The 20,493-nt window shown below is 35.4% G+C and overlaps 1 protein-coding gene across 2 annotated transcripts; it reads right to left on the reverse strand.

The window, feature by feature from the left end:
* Window positions 1-1,763: 1,763 nt before the first annotated feature.
* On the reverse strand, window positions 1,764-20,321 carry LOC144441076 (complement factor B-like). Of its 2 annotated transcripts, none has more exons than XM_078130603.1 (16): window positions 20,112-20,321; window positions 17,773-17,865; window positions 16,878-17,069; window positions 15,977-16,156; window positions 14,998-15,225; window positions 12,711-12,908; window positions 11,268-11,447; window positions 10,516-10,689; window positions 9,715-9,962; window positions 8,895-9,036; window positions 8,394-8,522; window positions 7,327-7,539; window positions 5,256-5,386; window positions 4,274-4,388; window positions 3,529-3,741; window positions 1,764-2,793 (listed from the first exon to the last, which is right to left on the reverse strand). In XM_078130603.1, exons 2-16 carry the CDS (start codon window positions 17,846-17,848, stop codon window positions 2,345-2,347), a joined length of 2,868 nt encoding a protein of 955 aa, XP_077986729.1. In that variant the 5' UTR covers window positions 17,849-17,865; window positions 20,112-20,321; the 3' UTR covers window positions 1,764-2,344. The 2 variants fall into 2 exon arrangements, with proteins under 2 accessions (XP_077986729.1, XP_077986727.1); XM_078130601.1 differs by having other exon boundaries at window positions 1,764-2,799; window positions 20,112-20,318.
* Window positions 20,322-20,493: the final 172 nt, after the last annotated feature.

Here is a 20,493-nt window from a genome sequence, read left to right on the forward strand (position 1 = left end):
TACATTTGTAGTCTCCAAGAACCTGGGATGTAAAGTATCCATTTCTTAACCAGGTCATGTAACTCAGAGCTAGAACCATCCAAAGCCAAATTTCAGACAATCTACCCAATAGTGTTTGAGGTTTTTTCATCAAAAATTAGTTGGCTTGGTATCAGATCCTTATCAGCATGACAAATTTTATAGTTACTATGAAATGCTTGTGCGTTATTACCTTAGTTTGTAAATCTTTTGATCTACCAAGCTGATGAACATTTTTGAACATCAAAAATTCTTGAAACAACCCACTGTGACTTGCTGTACAGCTACTGTAGTCAGAATTACTTGTCTTGCATCATAAATATGCAAAAACCTACGATTTCTTTTATCAAAAAAGCACCAAGAAAAAACAACTTCAAAATTTGTCAACAAATATATAATTTTATTGATTAAAAATTATGAAATCTCAATGATGTTACATTGTATCATTTATAGATCTTTTCACTGCTGTGTTCTTACGTTACATGTTTATGCTAGCGTGGCTCCAATCAATGCCTTCATTTTATGATTATTGAGTTTTTAAAATTGCTAGAAAGAGAAAAAAAAAACTCTGACTGTAAAAGCTATGAAATGTACATTGTAAAAAGTCATACACATAATACTTGCAACAAAAAACTTGAAAATCCACAATTTGCATGAAATTATCACAACTGTGTAAAACAATATGGTATTAATTTAATCTTGATGGCCACCTCATCACATACATGGCAGTAATTCATCATCATGTCATGCTATCAAATGACAAAAAAGTGATTTTATGAAACTTGATACGTGATACAACATATATTATTAATCAATTGAAAATAATTCATCTTGATTTCAAAAGTGCAAATAAACTGAAGAATGGCAATCAAAAACATCAAATTAAAAAATTTCACATGGTGATTGCCAGACTGGTCTCATATATGTGGCACTGTACACCTTTCCTGTTCACAGTGTTACACACAGTAGAATCTGACAAAGTATGCATAGTATTATACCATGCCAAAGGGTTGTCACTACTCATCTAGCAACTCATAATGACAAAAGTCCCTTACGTCGTCACTCATATTTTTCTTGGCTGAATGAAGAAAAATATTGGGGAATAACATTTGATTTCATTTCCAGTTATCTGGAAAACGAAAATATCTGTTCTAGTAAATCTTGGTTAATAATTACAATAACACTTTGATGTATAGATGTTAGATGTTCTGATATCCCATATTGAGTTAACACCTGGGACAATAAAGAGGTGGACAGTCTAGGATTCCTATGGAACATGTTGATTTGGAGCTGGCAATATTAATTTCACATCTCAACTACAACTAGGTATAGTCTATTGTTGTAGTTGTCTGGAATCTCATAGCATTTGATTTCATATGGATAAGGATTGATTGGGTATTTATTTTTAATTCTTATGTATGTATGTATGTATGTATGTATGTATGTATGTATGTATGTATGTATGTATGTATGTATGTATGAATGTATGTATGTATGTATGTATGTATGTATGTATGTATGTATGTATGTATGTATGTATGTATGTATGTATGTATGTATGTATGTATGTATGTATGTATGAATGTATGTATGTATGTATGTATGTATGTATGTATGTATGTATGTATGTATGAATGAATGTATGTATGTATGTATGTATGTATGTATGTATGTATGTATGTATGTATGTATGTATGTATGTATGTATGTATGTATGCGTGTATGTATGTATGTATGTATGTGTGTGTGTGTATGTATGTATATGTGTGTGTATGTATGTGTGAGTGTATGTATATGTGTGAGTATGCATCTGTGCACGTATGTAAGTGTGATTGTTATGATGTGCCTAGCCAGTAATTAAAGTTCTGTTTCAGGTACTGAGAATTGTTTGTACTTTTTATCAAAGTTATTCATGTTTAACTTAAATTTTTGATCCAAAATTTCATATTTTATCAATTCACTTCATAATGGAAGTGCTCAGGAAAGTAATCAACATACCAAATCACACTTTTTGTTTCCAGTACAATGTTGATGTCCGTTGATTTATAATCTTGCATGTAAAGCAGCTTTTGACTGAAAAATTGAGTATGCTGAATGGGCCAAGCTTAAGAAATTCAAAAACATTATCTGAGATGTTTTGTTACAACGCATTGGCCCTGGCAGAACATTGTTTCTGATTACATGATTGAAATATATTGCAAGTGCCACGAAACTGTGACTTGGCATTCATATTATTGTACATTTTCATCGATGGGTTGTTCAACATTTTCATTCACTGCTGCTTCAATGATTTCATCTGCAGCTGCTCCCACTGGAGGTTCTTCCTCTATCTATTGATGTTTTCTAGGTCTGCCTTCTCTTTAATCCAATCGATAACTTTCGGTAAGTGTGTGTAGTATCCATACTGGCCATCCTGTGCACAGCCAAGACCCCAGCTAACTATGCCAATCTGAACCCAGCGTGACGTACCATCAGCAGGGTCTTCAAACTCTCTTACTATTGGTCCACCAGAGTCCCCCTGACATGAATCTTTGATTGTTTTGTCTGGGTCAGCACTTACAGATCCAGCACAGAACATACGTGATGTGAGGTAAATGTTAGGGTCATGATTAGCATTATCTAAACTTGCTTCACATCGTTCATCTGGTTGGATTTGAATGTCCACCTGTTGAAGGTTCTTAGCAAAATTTACCTGAGATCTGTCATTTATCACACGTGGTGCCTCATGTCCCCATCCTGTTACTACAGCATATTTTGTGGGAACAACAAGGTTCTCTAAATCTGAAATAGGAAATGGAAAGAAGACATTTTTATATAATTATGGACCAGTGATTACTTGCATTGGTGTGCAGGAATACTAGTTGGACTAAGTGTGATACTGGAAAACACAACACACTGCATACAATGTACCTGTACATGTAATCAAACAAATGCATCATAACACATACTTAGCAAGAACAGAACCCTGCGTTATATGAGTGCCAATGTGGGTACTCAGGCACTTGTGCTTGCAGTGTTTTGTACCTTGCTTTCCCTTGCAACACTCTTAAAAGTATGGTCACTGAGAACACTAAGGATCCTGTAAATACATAGAGTACATATGCTACACTTGCACTTAATCAACATTGTTTTCATATTATGAACTGACTGCTAATTATATCTTATTCCCCAATATATTTCTTTGTTCGGCCAAGGAAAATACAAGTGACCTAAGGGGCTTTGTCACTATGAGTCGATAGGCGAGTAGTGACAACCCATAGGTCAGGAGTATTTTCTGGCTGAATAAAGGAAGATATTTGAGAATAACATAATTATACCAGCGACAGTAATATCAAAGAGAAATCGGGGAAAGTAATGGAAACTTTGAACGTTTTGACTGAGTCTCATATTTCAAACACTGCAGAACCAATGACGTAGACACACGTTGCGACATAGAATGACCAGAGTATATATTCCATATTTTTTGTTGAACCTGGCTCATGCATGGTATAAGACATAATTGCTATTTACCTGGTAAGTCAAACTCCTGTGTGTTTGGTAAGCATAAAGTTCTAACAAAGGGATCAAGTGCTGCAGGATGGGCTAGATGTAATAGTGCAACATCATAGTCAAAGTCATCATCACGGTGGTCAAAGTCAAAATTTTCATGAACTATCATTCGATCAACATCAAAGAACTGCACTTTAGGTTTTTGCTCGTCATCTTCATCAATGTGATTTACACCTGAAAGATTTCAAACAAAACAAGTAATTAGTAGTGAGAGTATATGTTTGACTATCTTCATCAGTTTTGTTATCTTTATCATCAGTTTTGCTATGTGTCATCAGTTTCACTATCTTCATCAGTTTCACTATCTTCATCAGTTTTGCTATTTTTTTCATCAGTTTTGCTGTCTGTGTCACCAGTTTTGCTGTCTGTGTCACCAGTTTTGCTGTCTGTGTCATCAGTTTTGCTGTCTTTGTCATCAGTTTTGCTGTCTTTGTCATCAGTTTGGCTATGCTATCTGTGCCATCAGTTTTGCTAACATGATTACTCATGCATAACTATCTCTTATCTGAGTATGAATCACCTATCAACCAAAGTACTATTTCAGAGTTGTTTTCTGAAATAGGAAACATTGTTCTTGCTCAAGAATCTTAATTTGCTTTATATGTTTATTTGTTAATGACAACTTTTCTATTAGATAAATGAATGGAAGCTTTACTTTAATAGTCCACTGTTTTTACTCTACAAATAGTTCAAAATAAATGTATACCTAGCCTTATTTGGATCTCTTCTGCTTCTAAATCGAAACCTGGATTGCGGAAGCAATGTGCTGCTGATAGTACCCACTCAGGACTTATTAAGGATCCACCACACAAAGGTTCAGTCTGTAATTACAAAGAACAAACAAGAATAAATGTCTTGGAGATATAATAGAAGACTGAAAAAAGAAACAAAATAGTCCACCAATCTTGGAGATTAAGTCGTTTTATCAAAAATACTTAAGATCACTGGAGAGCTCATGAATAGCATAGGTGTAGACACTCAAATGAGGTCTCTATCTATCAAGCTTCCAGAGTTAATGGGTGAAATGTGACCAATATGGCCACCATTCGGCCATTATTGTGAATGTCAAGAATCAAAGTGACCTGCATATGACTTTGGTGACTGTTGGTGTTTTCAAGGAAGTATTTGCTGGGACTATAGTATCTGACATTTGTGCCAAGTTTTGCATCTCAGAGATACAGGTGGCCACATGCATGGCCAGACGGAATCTAACATACAAGTACAACATTTCGAACTAATAAGATATCGCATATCAAAGAAAGGACATACTGCAGGCAGCTGGATGAATAAGGTCATTTTTAGGCGTAAATTCATTCAATTTTAGAATAGGTGGGGGGTCAGTAGATTTTTAGTTTATTTTTTAAAATGTTTTTTTTTTTTCCCATATGTGAGTGTCTAGTTCAGGTAGTTATGTTTTTCTGTTGTTTTCCATATGGTCTCTGCGTTATTGGTTTCTTTTCATCAGATGTACAGCCATTACAGATTGGAAGAACTGTCTTTTTCAGTTGATGTCAGTTTCTGCATCCACTATTTCCTGCGAGGCTTCACAATTTTTTTCCGATTTTCTTCTCAAATATGTAAAAAAAAGAAAAGTTTGGGGTTGGCGTGAAAAACTAGGTGGGGTCAGGTAACCGGAATCGAACAACTTTTTTTATTTGGCCTAAGGGGACTAAGGATTTTGTTCTTACATGTCCTCCTGCCCTCTTTCTGAGTATATAAGATTGCCATGGCCATGCACCTTCATTGGCATTTGTTCCTCCAATGATACGGCCACGAGTGTGTAGATTAGTATCACCAGCTTGACCACAGGGAGTGTAATCTGTTATTAAATAAGACAGACATGAAAATTGTGATTCTTATTGTAATCAAATCAGATACACACCAAAACTAAGATTCCCCATGGTAATCAAATCAGATACACACTAAAACTAAGATTTCCTATGGTAATCAAATCAATACACACCAAATTTATGATTTCCTATCAATGGTAATCAAATCAGATACACACCAAATTTATGATTTCCTATGGTAATCAAATCAGATACACACCAAAACTAAGATTTCCTATGGTAATCAAATCAGATACACACCAAATTTATGATTTCCTATGGTAATCAAATCAGATACACACCAAAACTAAGATTTCCAATAGTAATCAAATCAGATACACACCAAAACTAAGATTTCCTATGGTAATCAAATCAGATACACACCAAAACTAAGATTTCCAATGGTAATCAAATCAGATACACACCAAAACTAAGATTTCCAATGGTAATCAAATCAGATACACACCAAAACTAAGATTTCCAATGGTAATCAAATCAGATACACACTAAAACTAAGATTTCCTATGGTAATCAAATCAATACACACCAAATTTATGATTTCCTATCAATGGTAATCAAATCAGATACACACCAAATTTATGATTTCCTATGGTAATCAAATCAGATACACACCAAAACTAAGATTTCCTATGGTAATCAAATCAGATACACACCAAATTTATGATTTCCTATGGTAATCAAATCAGATACACACCAAAACTAAGATTTCCTATGGTAATCAAATCAGATACACACCAAAACTAAGATTTCCTATGGTAATCAAATCAGATACACACCAAAACTAAGATTTCCAATGGTAATCAAATCAGATACACACCAAAACTAAGATTTCCTATGGTAATCAAATCAGATACACACCAAAACTAAGATTAATTCCTACAATAGTAATCAAATCAGATACACACCAAAACTAAGATTTCCTACAATAGTAATCAAACAAGTCATTGAAAATGACATACTCCCCGCTATGATTGGGTTTTAAGAACTGGCAGTTTATGTTGTCATTTTCAAACCTGGTTAATGTTGTTTGGCCTCATATGGTTGTTTTTGATATCACTACAGTAACTCTGTTCAAGCATGTCTGAGTTATTGCTTTGGACATGGAAAATTCGCAAACAAAATGGCTGCCAGGCAGCCATATTGGATTGTATCACGACAACAATTAATATGCACATGTATGTCATATAACACTGTCCTAATAGCAACTTTGAATGAGATCTGTTCACGCATGTCTGAGTTATGGCTTTGGACAAGGAAAATTCGCAAACAAAATGGCTGCTAGCTGGTGGCCATATTGGATTGTATCATAAAACAAATTGACGTGCATATGTATGCCATAGTATGTTGCCCCTGTACCAAGTTTGAAAAAATCGGTTCAGGCATCTCCAAGAAATGGCTGCGGACGGACGGGGACTAATCAGATACACACCAAAACTAAGATTTCCTATGGTAATCAAATCAGATATACACAAAAACTAAGATTTCCTATGGTAATCAAATCAGATACACACCAAAACTAAGATTTCCTATAATAGTAATCAAATCAGATACACACCAAAACTAAGATTTCCTATGGTAATCAAATCAGATACACACCAAAACTACGATTTCCTATGGTAATCAAATCAGATACACACCAAAACTAAGATTTCCTATAATAGTAATCAAATCAGATACACACCAAAACTAAGATTTCCTATGGTAATCAAATCAGATACACACCAAAACTACGATTTCCTACACCCAAACTTTGATTTCTCAAGGTAAAGTTGTTTTCCCTGAATCTTTGGACGAAAAGTCAAAATATAGTTAAAAGGAAACTTAAAGAATCTGATATTCATCACTAACACTGTAAAACAGTGAAAATCATTGTATATACCAACATTTGTGTACAAATATAACTACTAACCAATTTCGGCATTTGTGATCTGATCAATTAGCCATTCCAGTCGCTGATAATCTTCAATGAAAAATAGATGTTCTCTTTGAGGTTCTGATACAATGGACACAAGTTGTTTCTTACTGATGTCACGACTAATACCAATACAGTGGATATCAATATCAAATTCCTCTTTTAGTCTTCTTGCTTCATAGCCTGGGTCACCTCCAATGTTAGATCTCCCTGTTCACAACAACACCATTCAAACATTGAATTCAAATTTGACTGTTTTTTTTTGTGTTTTTTTTCAATTTGACATCTTTCAATGTCAGATCTTTACACATATGACCACTTCCGCTGTTTTGCATATAAATACCTTTACCTGCACACTAACACACAGTCAGCACACACAGAGACACACATGTGCAATCTATAGACATACCACACACACACACACACACACACACACACACGCAGACTTCACCATACCTACAGTTCAGTTGTCCAAAAAGTACAATGATAAAGTGTTTTTAATGGCAGTTGTTTATGCCATATTACAATTATTTGAAATGGTCTTTATGTGTATTTCATGTAATTGCCATTAATATAATAATAATAATAATAATTTTATTTCGGTAAAGGGCCACGGCCCATCATACAAAAATTACATACACAGGTGAAACACACTGGATTGGTCAACATATAGTTAAAGTTATCCAACTACACATATGCCATAAAACGAAATTAATGATACAAAAATCTAAACTTCCTTCAAAAACCTCTCTAGTGTTTGGAAAGACTTAAATATGAAAATAGCCAACTGAAAATTAAGCTTGGAGTTTGCATTTGAAAGAAGATAATTAAACTTTTCCCTGGATGGGAAAGTATAATAATACTTGGGAATGTGTACGGCTCTGTCATCAGCATATAATGGACATGACATCAAAAAGTGATATTCATCTTCTATAACAGAAACGTCAAAAAGTACACAAAAAGGGCAGCATCGATCATTGCCATTAATATAACAAACAGGAACAGGTAAGTACACAGTATGTATTCATTACCTGACATATGAGGTGTATAATAGTTCAACTTACCATCAGTTATGATAAACAATGCTTTTTTAGCCAGATCTCTGTCCAGAACTGCTTCATCCTGTGGTATCATGATTTCCCTCAGGGTTTGTAGTGCATGGCTTGTTGCTGTCCCTCTTCTACCCTGCAATGCTGCCATTTACACAGATACAAAAATTATATGAGACTTTGATATGTGACTCTCAAGAACCCATAGTTTATGAAAATGTCTCTATTTCCTGGAGTGGCAATTTCTTGATAATTGATGTCACATTGCATGAAATCATAATGAGAAATATTATCGCAAAACACAGTAGTTGTTAGTCAATACATATTTTACATCACTATATTTCATAATTATGCCTGGAACTTTAGACCTAATTCATACTACATATTTACGTCAACTGTTTTTCAAAGATTACTATGAAAAAGAATCTCATGGTAAAAATGCCTTGATTATTCACTTAATGTTTGAATCTATTGATAACACATGATTATGTACATTTTGCAGTAATTAGGACCTACCTTCATAGTTGATGGTATCCAATGCCACTAGTACTTGTTCAGTTGTAACTAAATCATCAGACAAATGAAAGTTAATGATAGGATCCGAGGCGTACGTCAATGCTCCAATACGGGTACCTCCTGGTTTATCAGATACTCCAACCTGTAACCGAATAAAATACGTATTAATTCTCCTACATTGCACATTTTGAACAGATTGAGAATTATTTCATATCTTCAATTATAATTATCTATTTTTGAGTGGTTATAATGCAATGCAGGGTTGGTGATCACATCTCCTAGGTTCCACGTTTCAATAAGACGCTAGCTTCCACTTCCGGGTTGTGACAAGGATGTTTTTCTCAATGATTCTTTCAAATAAAATCTGTATTGTGATCTCAAATGAATGAGTATTTATCAACAATGATTTAATTATAACTGATCAATAAATACTTCATCTTTTAACTGCTGTGTGTGACAAACAATGTATTTTGAGGGTTTGTAATGGGAGGTTGTGGGATTACAGTTATTGTATATACAAGATGCAACAATTACCTCAGTTGTCATCTCACCAAACTGTGCTCCAGCTTTTTACCACAAACAACACATAACAACAATACATATAGTGCAGTATTTCCATATTAACACTCTACGTATCACACACACATGCCTCAGCACACATGCACAATTAACACACATGCACACACACACACACACACACATACAAGATGTACTATACATTTTGTACATACATAAACATATACATACACATGCACATAGACACACAATACACACATTAAAGTATTAAATATGTCAGTTTAGTATTTACAAATCCTCTTACCTTTTCAATAAGCATTTTAGCAAATTTTAATCCGATATCGAAATTTTTTACACCAACACTTGCTGATGCATCAAACATGAAGTAAAGATCAAGACCACCGGGATGTTGCAAGTCGATAGATCGTCCCCTCGACGAATTCGTTATCTCATTACTAATGTTATAGGTTGCCGTTGACAACCGTTGAAGCGTGTCAAATTGTTTGGCAAGTTTAGGAATGACTTCATTTAAGTCATCAAAGTCGTCAGGAGCTGTTGACGGATATGACAATCAAGTTAGAGAATTGATAATAAAACAAATATGATGTAACGTCACTCTCGATTATCAAATATCTAAAAGTTTAAATAGCATCATTGTAACGTTCTTGACCCCCTAGTCCTACATGAAAGTGTTATTTCTGGTTAAGTAGAATTCTCAGAATTCTATTATCAGACCTCATAAGTACTAGGTAAAAGTACTTTTTTAGGTTGTGCAGAATTCTATAATCAGGACAACCCCCCCCCCCCCCCACCCCCACCCCACATATACAATACTTTGGCATTGTGGTGTATCTAGCTAATGTAACATTTCAGTATGTACAATACTTTGGCATTGTGGTGTATCTAGCTAATGTAACATTTCAGTATGTACAATACTTTGGCATTGTGGTGTATCTAGCTAATGCAATATTTCAGCATGTACAATACTTTGGAATTGTGGTGTTACTGTATCAAATCTACTATATGTAAACCACTTTAACATGGTCTACGTTGGGTTGTGCATGATTCCAAAAACACTTGAAAAACTTTGACAAACTGTTTGTACCTTCACATGTGACCTTTTCACCAGTCCACTTTCCTGTTACCATACATTCTCTAATAGGTGATCCAATCATGTCATAACCAGCATTACAATAGAAACGAACTTGATTTCGACGGTTATATCTATATCCAGACTTCCTTCCATTTATTGGTACTCCTGGATTACGACAATCACTGGCTGAAATGGAAAGAATTGCATGACCTTTAATGATTGACTGAAAACAAAATACTAGTACAATCATATTGCCTTTTTTGATAGGCTGAATACAAGGTGTTCATTTACTATTATTCATTGATGGTATATATGTTACATCCAATCCGTGAAACTGCCCAATTCATGAAATGTGCAATGTAACTTTGCCCAGTTCATGAAATGGTCATTCAATCTCAATCTCATGCAATTGAGAGTATAGAGTACGATCTAAAAGGGCAAAATTAAATTTTTGGGGCAAGAGTTTCAAACCGGGGTGTTTATTATCGAACTGTATTAAAAACACAAGCTACACTGAATTATAATAAAATAAGAATTGTGAAGTGATGAGTTTGTAAATACATGATAATAAAGTTGTTTGATTCTTATTCTATTTTGTGTGTGTCCTATATATGATGCTCATTTCATGTACTGGGCATATCTTACCATAACCTGGGCAACACGATTGACTATTTCATGAACTGGGCAAAGTTACCTACCCATTTCATGAATTGGGCAAATATTTCACAGATTGGGTGTAACATATATATATATCCCAAACTTACCTCCATTGTCACACACTGTAAACGTTCCATTCCATTTACCATTACTCATACAAGTTCTTTGTTCAGAGCCATATAGAGTGTATCCAGAGTTACAATTAAATCTTACAGTGTCACCGACCTTATAAGACGTTCCTACTTTACGACCGCGTTCTGGATTTCCTGGATTTGGACATCGGATTTCTATTGCAAAGAAAGGAAAGATAAGCTGATGGGAAATATCCATACACAAGATTACCATAAGATTGGAAAGGAGCTTTTATAAATACCCAGGTCGAGAAAGATATTGTGATGGTGTCTTAATTACCTAGGTAACCAAATTAACATGTACAATACCATGGCATTGTGGTGTGTATCTAGCCAAGGTGACCCCAAAAGCATACATGTACAATACCATGGCATTGTGGTGTGTATCTAGCCAAGGTGACACCAAAAGCATACATGTGCAATACCATGGCATCGTGGTGTGTATCTAGCCAAGGTGACACCAAAAGCATACATGTGCAATACCATGGCATCGTGGTGTGTATCTAGCCAAGGTGACACCAAAAGCATACATGTGCAATACCATGGCATCGTGGTGTGTATCTAGCCAAGGTGACACCAAAAGCATACATGTACAATACCATGGCATTGTGGTGTGTATCTAGCCAAGGTGACACCAAAAGCATACATGTGATGGCATCGTGGTGTGTATCTAGCCAAGGTGACCCAATAAGAATACATGTAGCATGGCATTGTGGTGTGTATCTAGCCAAGGTGACCCAATAAGAATACATGTAGCATGGCATTGTGGTGTGTATCTAGCCAAGGTGACCCCATAAGAATGTATGTACAATACCATGGCATTGTGGCAAGTATCTAGCCAAGGTGACCCCATAAGCATGCATGTACAATACTTTGGAATTGTGGTGTGTCAAGCCTGGGTAACCATATAACGATACAATACCATGGCAGTGTGGTGTGTATCAAGCCAGTGCAGACATGTTAGCCTATACAATACTTTGGCATTGTGAAGTGTGGGACTACTAGCCTTGGTAACCAACACACATAAGCATTGTCATATGTGCCTGGCCTAAAGATATTAGCATGTACAATACCTTGGCAGTGTCATATGTGCCTAGCCTATATTAGCATTTACAATACCTTCATGTTGGCATTGTCATATGTGTCTAGCCTATATTAGCATGTACAATACCTTGGCAGTGTCATATGTGCCTAGCCTAAATATATTAGCATGTACAATACCTTGGCAAGGTCGTATGTGTCTATAGCCTCAGTACCATTAGCATGTACAATACCTTGGCAGTGTCATATGTGCCTAGCCTAAATATATTAGCATGTACAATACCTTGGCAGTGTCATATGTGCCTAGCCTAAATATACTAGCATGTACAATATCTAGGCATTGTCTGCCTAGTCTAAATATACTAGCATGTACAATACCTTGGCATTGTGGTGTTTCTCCGGTCCATGTGCCATTCTCATCACCATAGACATCACATACTCTCCACTTAGCTCCTTTGATTTTATAGCCAGGCTGACAGCTATAGTGAATAATCTCACCATGTTTATACTGTACTCTGTTGTCTACAGTGCTGTTACCATTCTCTATAGTCTCAATTAAGGGGTTGCATCCTGCTTCTGTTAAAACAAAACCGAACGTACAGCCTTAGAAAGATGATGTCATGATATATGGTACAACCTGAGCTTCTATAGATATACAAGTCCCCGATCAGAGAGAGACAGGTTTCTCTATATTGTGATAAAACAAATGTCTCAATTCAATACTACAAAGCAAATACATTAAAGTGGCCATATGGATGAGAATCTGGTATTTATTTTGGATTTTTATTTGATAAAACAGCTTCACTATGTTTTTCGACTTGAAAAAATAATGTGAAATAAGATATACCAAGTCCATGTTCATTACTCAATACATTGCAAAGAGATGCAACAAATGTAAAAAGTTTGTTATTGTACGTACAATAACAAACATTTTACACATTGTTTAATGTTTTGCAGTTTAATGAGTCGCAAACATGGACTTGGTATATGTTCTTTCACTTAATTTTTTCAAGTAGAAAAACATAGTGAAGCTGTTTTATCAAATAAAAATCCAAAATAGATACCAAAATTTCATCCATATGGCCAATTTAATATTGTAATATTTACATGTTAATTGTAGTTGGGTTATCATGAACAAAACATTTTGACTAGAAATGTTGGCCAGAATCACTGAGTGCTGTACATCATACTTTGAAAATCAGCTTTATCCGTTTCTTCACGGTAAACTTATTATTATTACCGATTGAAAATTATAGTTCTTTTACTTCTGTTTGTTAACAACTCAACTTTGTTTTACACCCATTTGACTGCTTGCATCTTGTACGGTCAAGATATTTGCAAAACATGATAAAAAATGTAACCCTAAATTTCCACAATCTGGTAGTCTACATTGCGATCTGTATATTTGCTTCACAGTCTCACAGACCACTAAGTAGCACTAGTAATGGCAAACAATAAATTTTAAGCCACACCCCTAGTGGCAGTTATCACCATGCCTATTTGTTTATATTTACATAATATTTGTTATATGTAAATCATGTTGCCATTCTGCTCATCTCAACGGTTGCCAGACAACTCGCATCAAAACGAACTCGTCCCAAACGAACTCGTCCCATCGCCATTTCGTCCCACGACTAACTCGTCCCAAAACGAACTCGTCCCACCACTAATAATATTGTGTTTAGCTACGCGTTCAGAACACAAACGTGAACTGACGCAACTTTGGCAGATTCTGTCGAGAAGGCAACGTGACTTTTCATCTGTCGAAAGTTTTGCAATTACAAACAATTACTTTATAGTTATGTTTCCGAACTTTGATATGAAAAAATACGATGACAGAAATTTTGACGTACGATCTATGACGCCATTAGTCCTGTTCGCATACGGAGTTAGTCGTCCATTTGATCCTCAAGTCAGCGTAGACCCGTGCACCGTCGGCAAACAGGGATATGACGCTACATGCGTTATGCCTATATGAACCACACAGGAATATTCTTTGAATGGGACGAGATGGCGGTGGGACGAGTTGGTTGTGGGACGAGTTAGCCCGGGAACAACTTTATTGGGACGAGTTAGTTTGGGACGAGTTGGTTTTGGGACGAAATGACCGCCCACCATCTCAACCAGGGTAAATTTACATAATGACTTCATTTGAATATAGTGAATTTGGCTGATGTACGTTATCACTCTCCTTGGCAACCAATCAGTTTGAGTGTTCATTTACATAATGACTTCATTTGAATAAAGTGAATTAGGCTGATGTACGTTATCACTCCCCTTGGCAACCAATCAGTTTGAGTGTTCATTTACATAATGACTTCATTTGAATATAGTCAATTTAGGGTGATGTACATTATCACTCCCCTTGGCAACCAATCAGTTTGTGTGCATTTGTTCAAACCAATCAGTTTGAATTACAACACCATTAATCGTTTGCTGATGCTAGCACTGTACAAGACTTAGTGTTTTTTGTGAGACAGAGAAGCAAAAACAAAGATCACGATATTAAAATTACGTCATGTTAATAATCTGGGTGTGCTCGCATACTGCTATAAAATTCATAAATGACTGATAAGCGGAATGTATTGGTGTATAATATCGTGTATCTAATGCATATAGTTCTAAACTGTACTCCTCCATTCAGTTCAGTTATTGAAATACCTACCAAAACACTGTGGAGGTGAACCAGACCACTGTCCATTCAGTTCACAAGATAGTTTGCTACTACCAACCAAACGATATCCAAACTGACAAGTGTAGGTTACTTGGCTATCAACGATGAATAATTCTTCCCTGATCTCTGTACCATTCTCTGATCTGGTATTTTCATAGCCATCTTTTGTTGTTCTGTTACCATTAGTGATAAAACCTGGGTCTGGACATGTAACCGCAACTAAACAAGAAAGTCAAAATATCTAAAGTTCAACGATCATCACATTATATGACACTCAGTCACAAACCTAAATGTGTCTGTCTGTATGTCTGTATGTATGTATGTATGTATGTATGTATGTATGTATGTATGTATGTATGTATGTATGTATGTATGTATGTATGTATGTATGTATGTATGTGTGTGTGTGTGTGTGTGTGTGTGTGTGTATGTATGTATGTATGTATGTATGTATGTATGTATGTATGTATGTATGTATGTATGTATGTATGTATGTATGTATGTATGTATGTATGTATGCATGCATGCATGCATGCATGCATGTATGTATGTATGTATGTATGTGAATGATAATTTATGTAATGTAACACAACTGTATTGTAACCAGTTTTGGGGTTGTGGCTAATTTGTACATTTTCAAATTGTAATTACCATATTTTCATATTATCAGACATAAGCATGGTATGAGAAATAAACAAGAGTACTACTAGTACTCGCAAAGTAAAGCAGGCTAGACAGATGGCTATGTGCATACATGTATTTGTATTAGTAAAGTATAGTATGTATACTGATATATGTTACAGCATTTAAATTCTCATGTTGATTAATTTCCTGAGTGTAATAAACATTTCATGTAGAGTGTGATGAAGAGTTCACTGTTCAGGTCTTAGCTACGGTAAGATGTATATATTGGTTCTTACGCGTACTTAATTTTAAGTATTGGTACTGACATGTACATGCTGCTACTTACGTGTGCATGTCGGTACAGGATGACTCCATTCATCACCATTGATACAAGATGCTTTCCGAGAGCCAATCATTGAGAAACCAGGGTCGCAATGAAAGTGTACCTTTCTATTGACACCGTATTGCTGTCTCTGTCCTCGTATATATCCATGTATTGGATCAGCTGGTCTGGGACATGGCTGGCCTGAAAATAGAACATAACAGGGACCATCACTCCAGGAAATAGCTGTATTTTCATAAAAATTGGGTTCTCAGGAGAGTCAATATTTCATGATTTCACATTTCATAATTTTTTAAATTTTCACACAATTGCCAAGAAACACCAAATTTCACCTCTCTTGTTCTCACACTGGTCCACCATTGCCTCATGGGACTTAATTAGCAGACATACATATTTATTAGATGCACACTGAATATTCATTACTATGTATCTACTGGTGATATAGGAGTCATGAATATTCAGTGTAGTTACATTACATTGTGTGTTACCATTCTCGTAGCCACATGTTTATATCATTTTTGTTTCACTGTCTTGCAAACCCCCGGGGCTCAGGTGGAAACCCTTACGGTAATGTCATAGTAACGACAAACAAACAATTAATTTAGCCATCCCCCCCCCCCCCCCATGGCAGTTATCAGCATGCCTTTTTGTAGATATTTACATAATATTTGCTATAAAAAGTATATGTAAATTATGTTGCTCTTGTACTTATGTCAATGAGGGCACATTTACATATTGACTTCATTTGAATATGGTCAGTTAGGCTTATGTACATTAACACTCCCCACTGTGACCAATCACTTTCAGTTAATTTTTTTTGTTGCTGTTGCTGGCAATACAAGTGTTTTGTGATCAAAGATAAATATGGATTGTAATGTAAACAGGTACTTATGCTGACTCTTACCCTGACAAGTAATAATGCCACTAGTCCAACGACCTCGACGTGTACAATGCTTGTATTCTGGCCCAACACGTGTATATCCAGGATTACAGACAAACCTTAATGTATAACCACTTTGATATGATGTCAGATCCTCTCCTTCAGCAGTCAAATAAACAATTTCACCATTAGCAGGCACTTCTGGCTTACCACAATCTGGAAAGATACAATATGTCAGAAATCTTTTTAGAACTTACTGGCTCTATTTCAAGTTTAAACAATGCCTTTTTTCTAGTATAAATAATGAATTTCTCAGCATGTTTTTAAAGCTGTATTGTTGGTTCCCCTTTGCTGAAGTCTATTTTGTCCTTTTCATCAATTAAATAAACAATTACTATTTAGAATTGTATACTCGGTTATTTCCAATGTACCCTTTATATCCTAGGAAATTTTCTAGAAGTTTGACTATTTCCAACAAAGGCAGTTATTTGATACAGATTCAACTCTCATTAATATTATTCCAGCTTTGAAAAAACAAAAGATTATATAGTTTGGCCACTAGGAGTGCTGTTTGAAAAGACAAAAGATTATATAGTTTGGCCACTAGGAGCACTGTTCAGAAGCAGCGCAAATACATGTAGCCTCCTTTCTCATGAAATTTTTACAGGGTTGTGTTGGCAACATTTCGTTAAATTCTTGATGAACGGCAATCTCATTATCCCTCAAGTAGGGCGCCCTCTTGTGACAGTTTGGTTAAAAATGACTGTAAATGGCAAATTCAGTGATGTCTTGAAACAAAGTTTCTTGGTTTCATTCTAAATGCTGCTATTGCAAGCGGCACATTTCCTATAAGTTTTACACAGTCCAGAAAGGGTACTCAGAAATGAAAGACGAGCAAAGAATGTTAAAAAGCCCTTACCTTCTGCAGAGATAAGTCTTGTCAAGCTGAGAAAGTTCCACGCGAACAACACAAGTAGCAGTGTCAACCATGACATGGTTATCGTGCTTGATTCTATAAATAGAAACAAGCAAATATTAAATACAAAATCATACAGTATATATAAATAAAAACAAACAAATATTAAATACAAAAACATACAGTATCTATGAATAAAGAAATTACAAATTTTGCTGTTAGCTGAAAAAAAAAATGTTTCCAATAGCATGGCCACAATGAATAGGGTAGGTAGGTCAGGATTTAATCTTATTCTATTTTATTTTTATTTTTGAAAAATATTGCTTTGACCCAAATGAAATGTCAGTCAGAAGACCCCTTCTGTGATAGTTTGATGAAATTATATGCACAGACATTCACTGCTCTGCTTTAACTACAATATTTGTGGCACATTTGTTCAAACCAAATATTTGCTTGCAAAATTTTATATGTAGTTGTGAACAAATTATGCATAAATGAATTATCTGTAAATATTTCATTCATTTTTGATTTATGAATTTTGAAAGTCAAGTTGCATTTTGCAGAGAAACTGTAAAATCATTTAAATTGAAAGTTTGATTTAGTGCACACATTGTTTTCATCACTAGATTATAAATTTTTTTGTAAAATTTCCACTAGAATGAAAAATTCTTCCCACATATTTAGACATGAAACTATCTTACCATTTGTTCATTTCCAACATAAAACTCCTTTATCAATCACCCCCCCCCCCCCGTTGAATATTATTACCATTGTTTGTATTTACATTGACTTTCCATTTTTTAAAGTAATAGTTAAACCTATTTTGAGGTTCAACATTTGAATTTGAAATAATAACAATGTCGTCAGCAAATAATAAACAATTTAAATTTGAATTGAACAAACTGATTGAATCTGAGTGGCAAAAATTATCTGACACCCTTCTTTAACTCCGCTAGTTAATAAAACATATTCAGTGCAGCCTTGGTTTGGTTGAATAGATTGTACCAAGTGGTAGAATTGCCTTCAACCATTAGCACCTCACATCACACACTATCAAATGCTTTACAGAAGCCAACAAAACCTGCATAAATAAAGATAAGATGATATGCTAGCTTTATTTACAGAATGTAAACAGTCCTCCATCAGATGGCTAAAGGATTGTACTGTATTCACTTTATTTCTGTATGTTATTTTTGGATGCTTTACCAGACTGTGTCTTCTTTTGCAGTGAGTGAACCTTTGCGATCACAGAAACAAGTGTAATTTTACCCCTTTCATATATAGTTGGCTAAATACATCAATATTAATGATACTATTGCCATTTTATTGTATTCTGATAGGAATATTCTGAGGCATAACTCGGGAAAAGTGGTAATGCCTATATCAAAAGTTAAATCTTACAATAACATGTAATGCCCCATATAACGTACGTGCCTTATTCATTTCATTAATTAGATGTATCATATCAGGGCCTGGTGATTTTTGTTATTGTAATTCAGTTGTGGTAAGTAATTTATTCGAACACATAATAATTCCCAGAGGAATTACTAAAGGTTTTGTTACAAAGCACAGCTGAAATGAGTATAAAGTATAAAAATTAAAATTAATAAAATAGTAATAATAATCGTTGTCTGGTCACATTTCATTTCATTTTGATTGGATTAATAGCAACATCATGTTGACATTACTAGTATTTTACAGTAGTTTAGAAAACTCGTGCTTGCAGACTGAGCATTCGATAGATAACCAACCCGCTTACTTTTCCATGGACGAAACTCAACTCTGACATTCAGCCAGGGCCTTCGGGATCGCGGAACAATGTCAGCAGAATCGAGTCCCAACTTACTCCGCGTCTGCAAACAGGACTCATGATTACTATGATACTTCCATATTTTGTCTGGCTCACCACGCCGACGAATACATGTTATGACATTGCCGACAACGACAACGACAACGACGACAACAACAACAACAACAACAACAACAACAACAACAACAACATTGTCTAAACGCAAAGTACGTGTCCTACGCACCCCTAATACTATATACATGTAATAGTAATACATATATCATCTTTATTACTTAACAACATGCTGTGGAAAGCATGGTATAGTAAACACAATACAATACAATACAACTTACAAGACAAAAATACAATACACATTACATATATCATATGGTGTCACCGATTTGAGAGCTTGCACACAGTACTGTACTAAGTAATAATCATATGATTGCCAGTTATAGCCCCCTCACTAGCACTGCACTCGGCGCTGATGTGCCCAAATAAAATATTCTATACACTTTAATCGTTGACGTTTCAGAGAGATCAACGTACTTACCTCTAGTACTAGAAGTTGCTGATTAGTTGGGCAAAATCCTCAAATACGTAGGTATTTTCTACTGCTGGGAAGCTTCGAGGTGTCCAACACACACCGTGATAGTACTGATACGAAGATGCTCCGTTATCAAATGACGTGTAACAACGGGAAGACGAGCTTGGTGGGTAACTCTTCTGTGATATAATAAAAAGTCTTTATTCATAGAATAAGGAAGGACAAATGTGGTTTGTTCGGCTTCGCGTCCCCAGATCCGTGCTTCTGAGAATGCCAATGGAAATCTGATACATCGCTGGAGATTATCTAAATGGACAATAAACAGGAAGAAGTGATTAATCGACTTCCTGCAGGGCAACGGCCACTGGCCAGGGTAGCTGGGATGGTG

This window comes from Glandiceps talaboti, chromosome 10 (genome assembly GCF_964340395.1).
Source record: "Glandiceps talaboti chromosome 10, keGlaTala1.1, whole genome shotgun sequence".
Lineage (NCBI taxonomy): Eukaryota > Metazoa > Hemichordata > Enteropneusta > Spengelidae > Glandiceps > Glandiceps talaboti.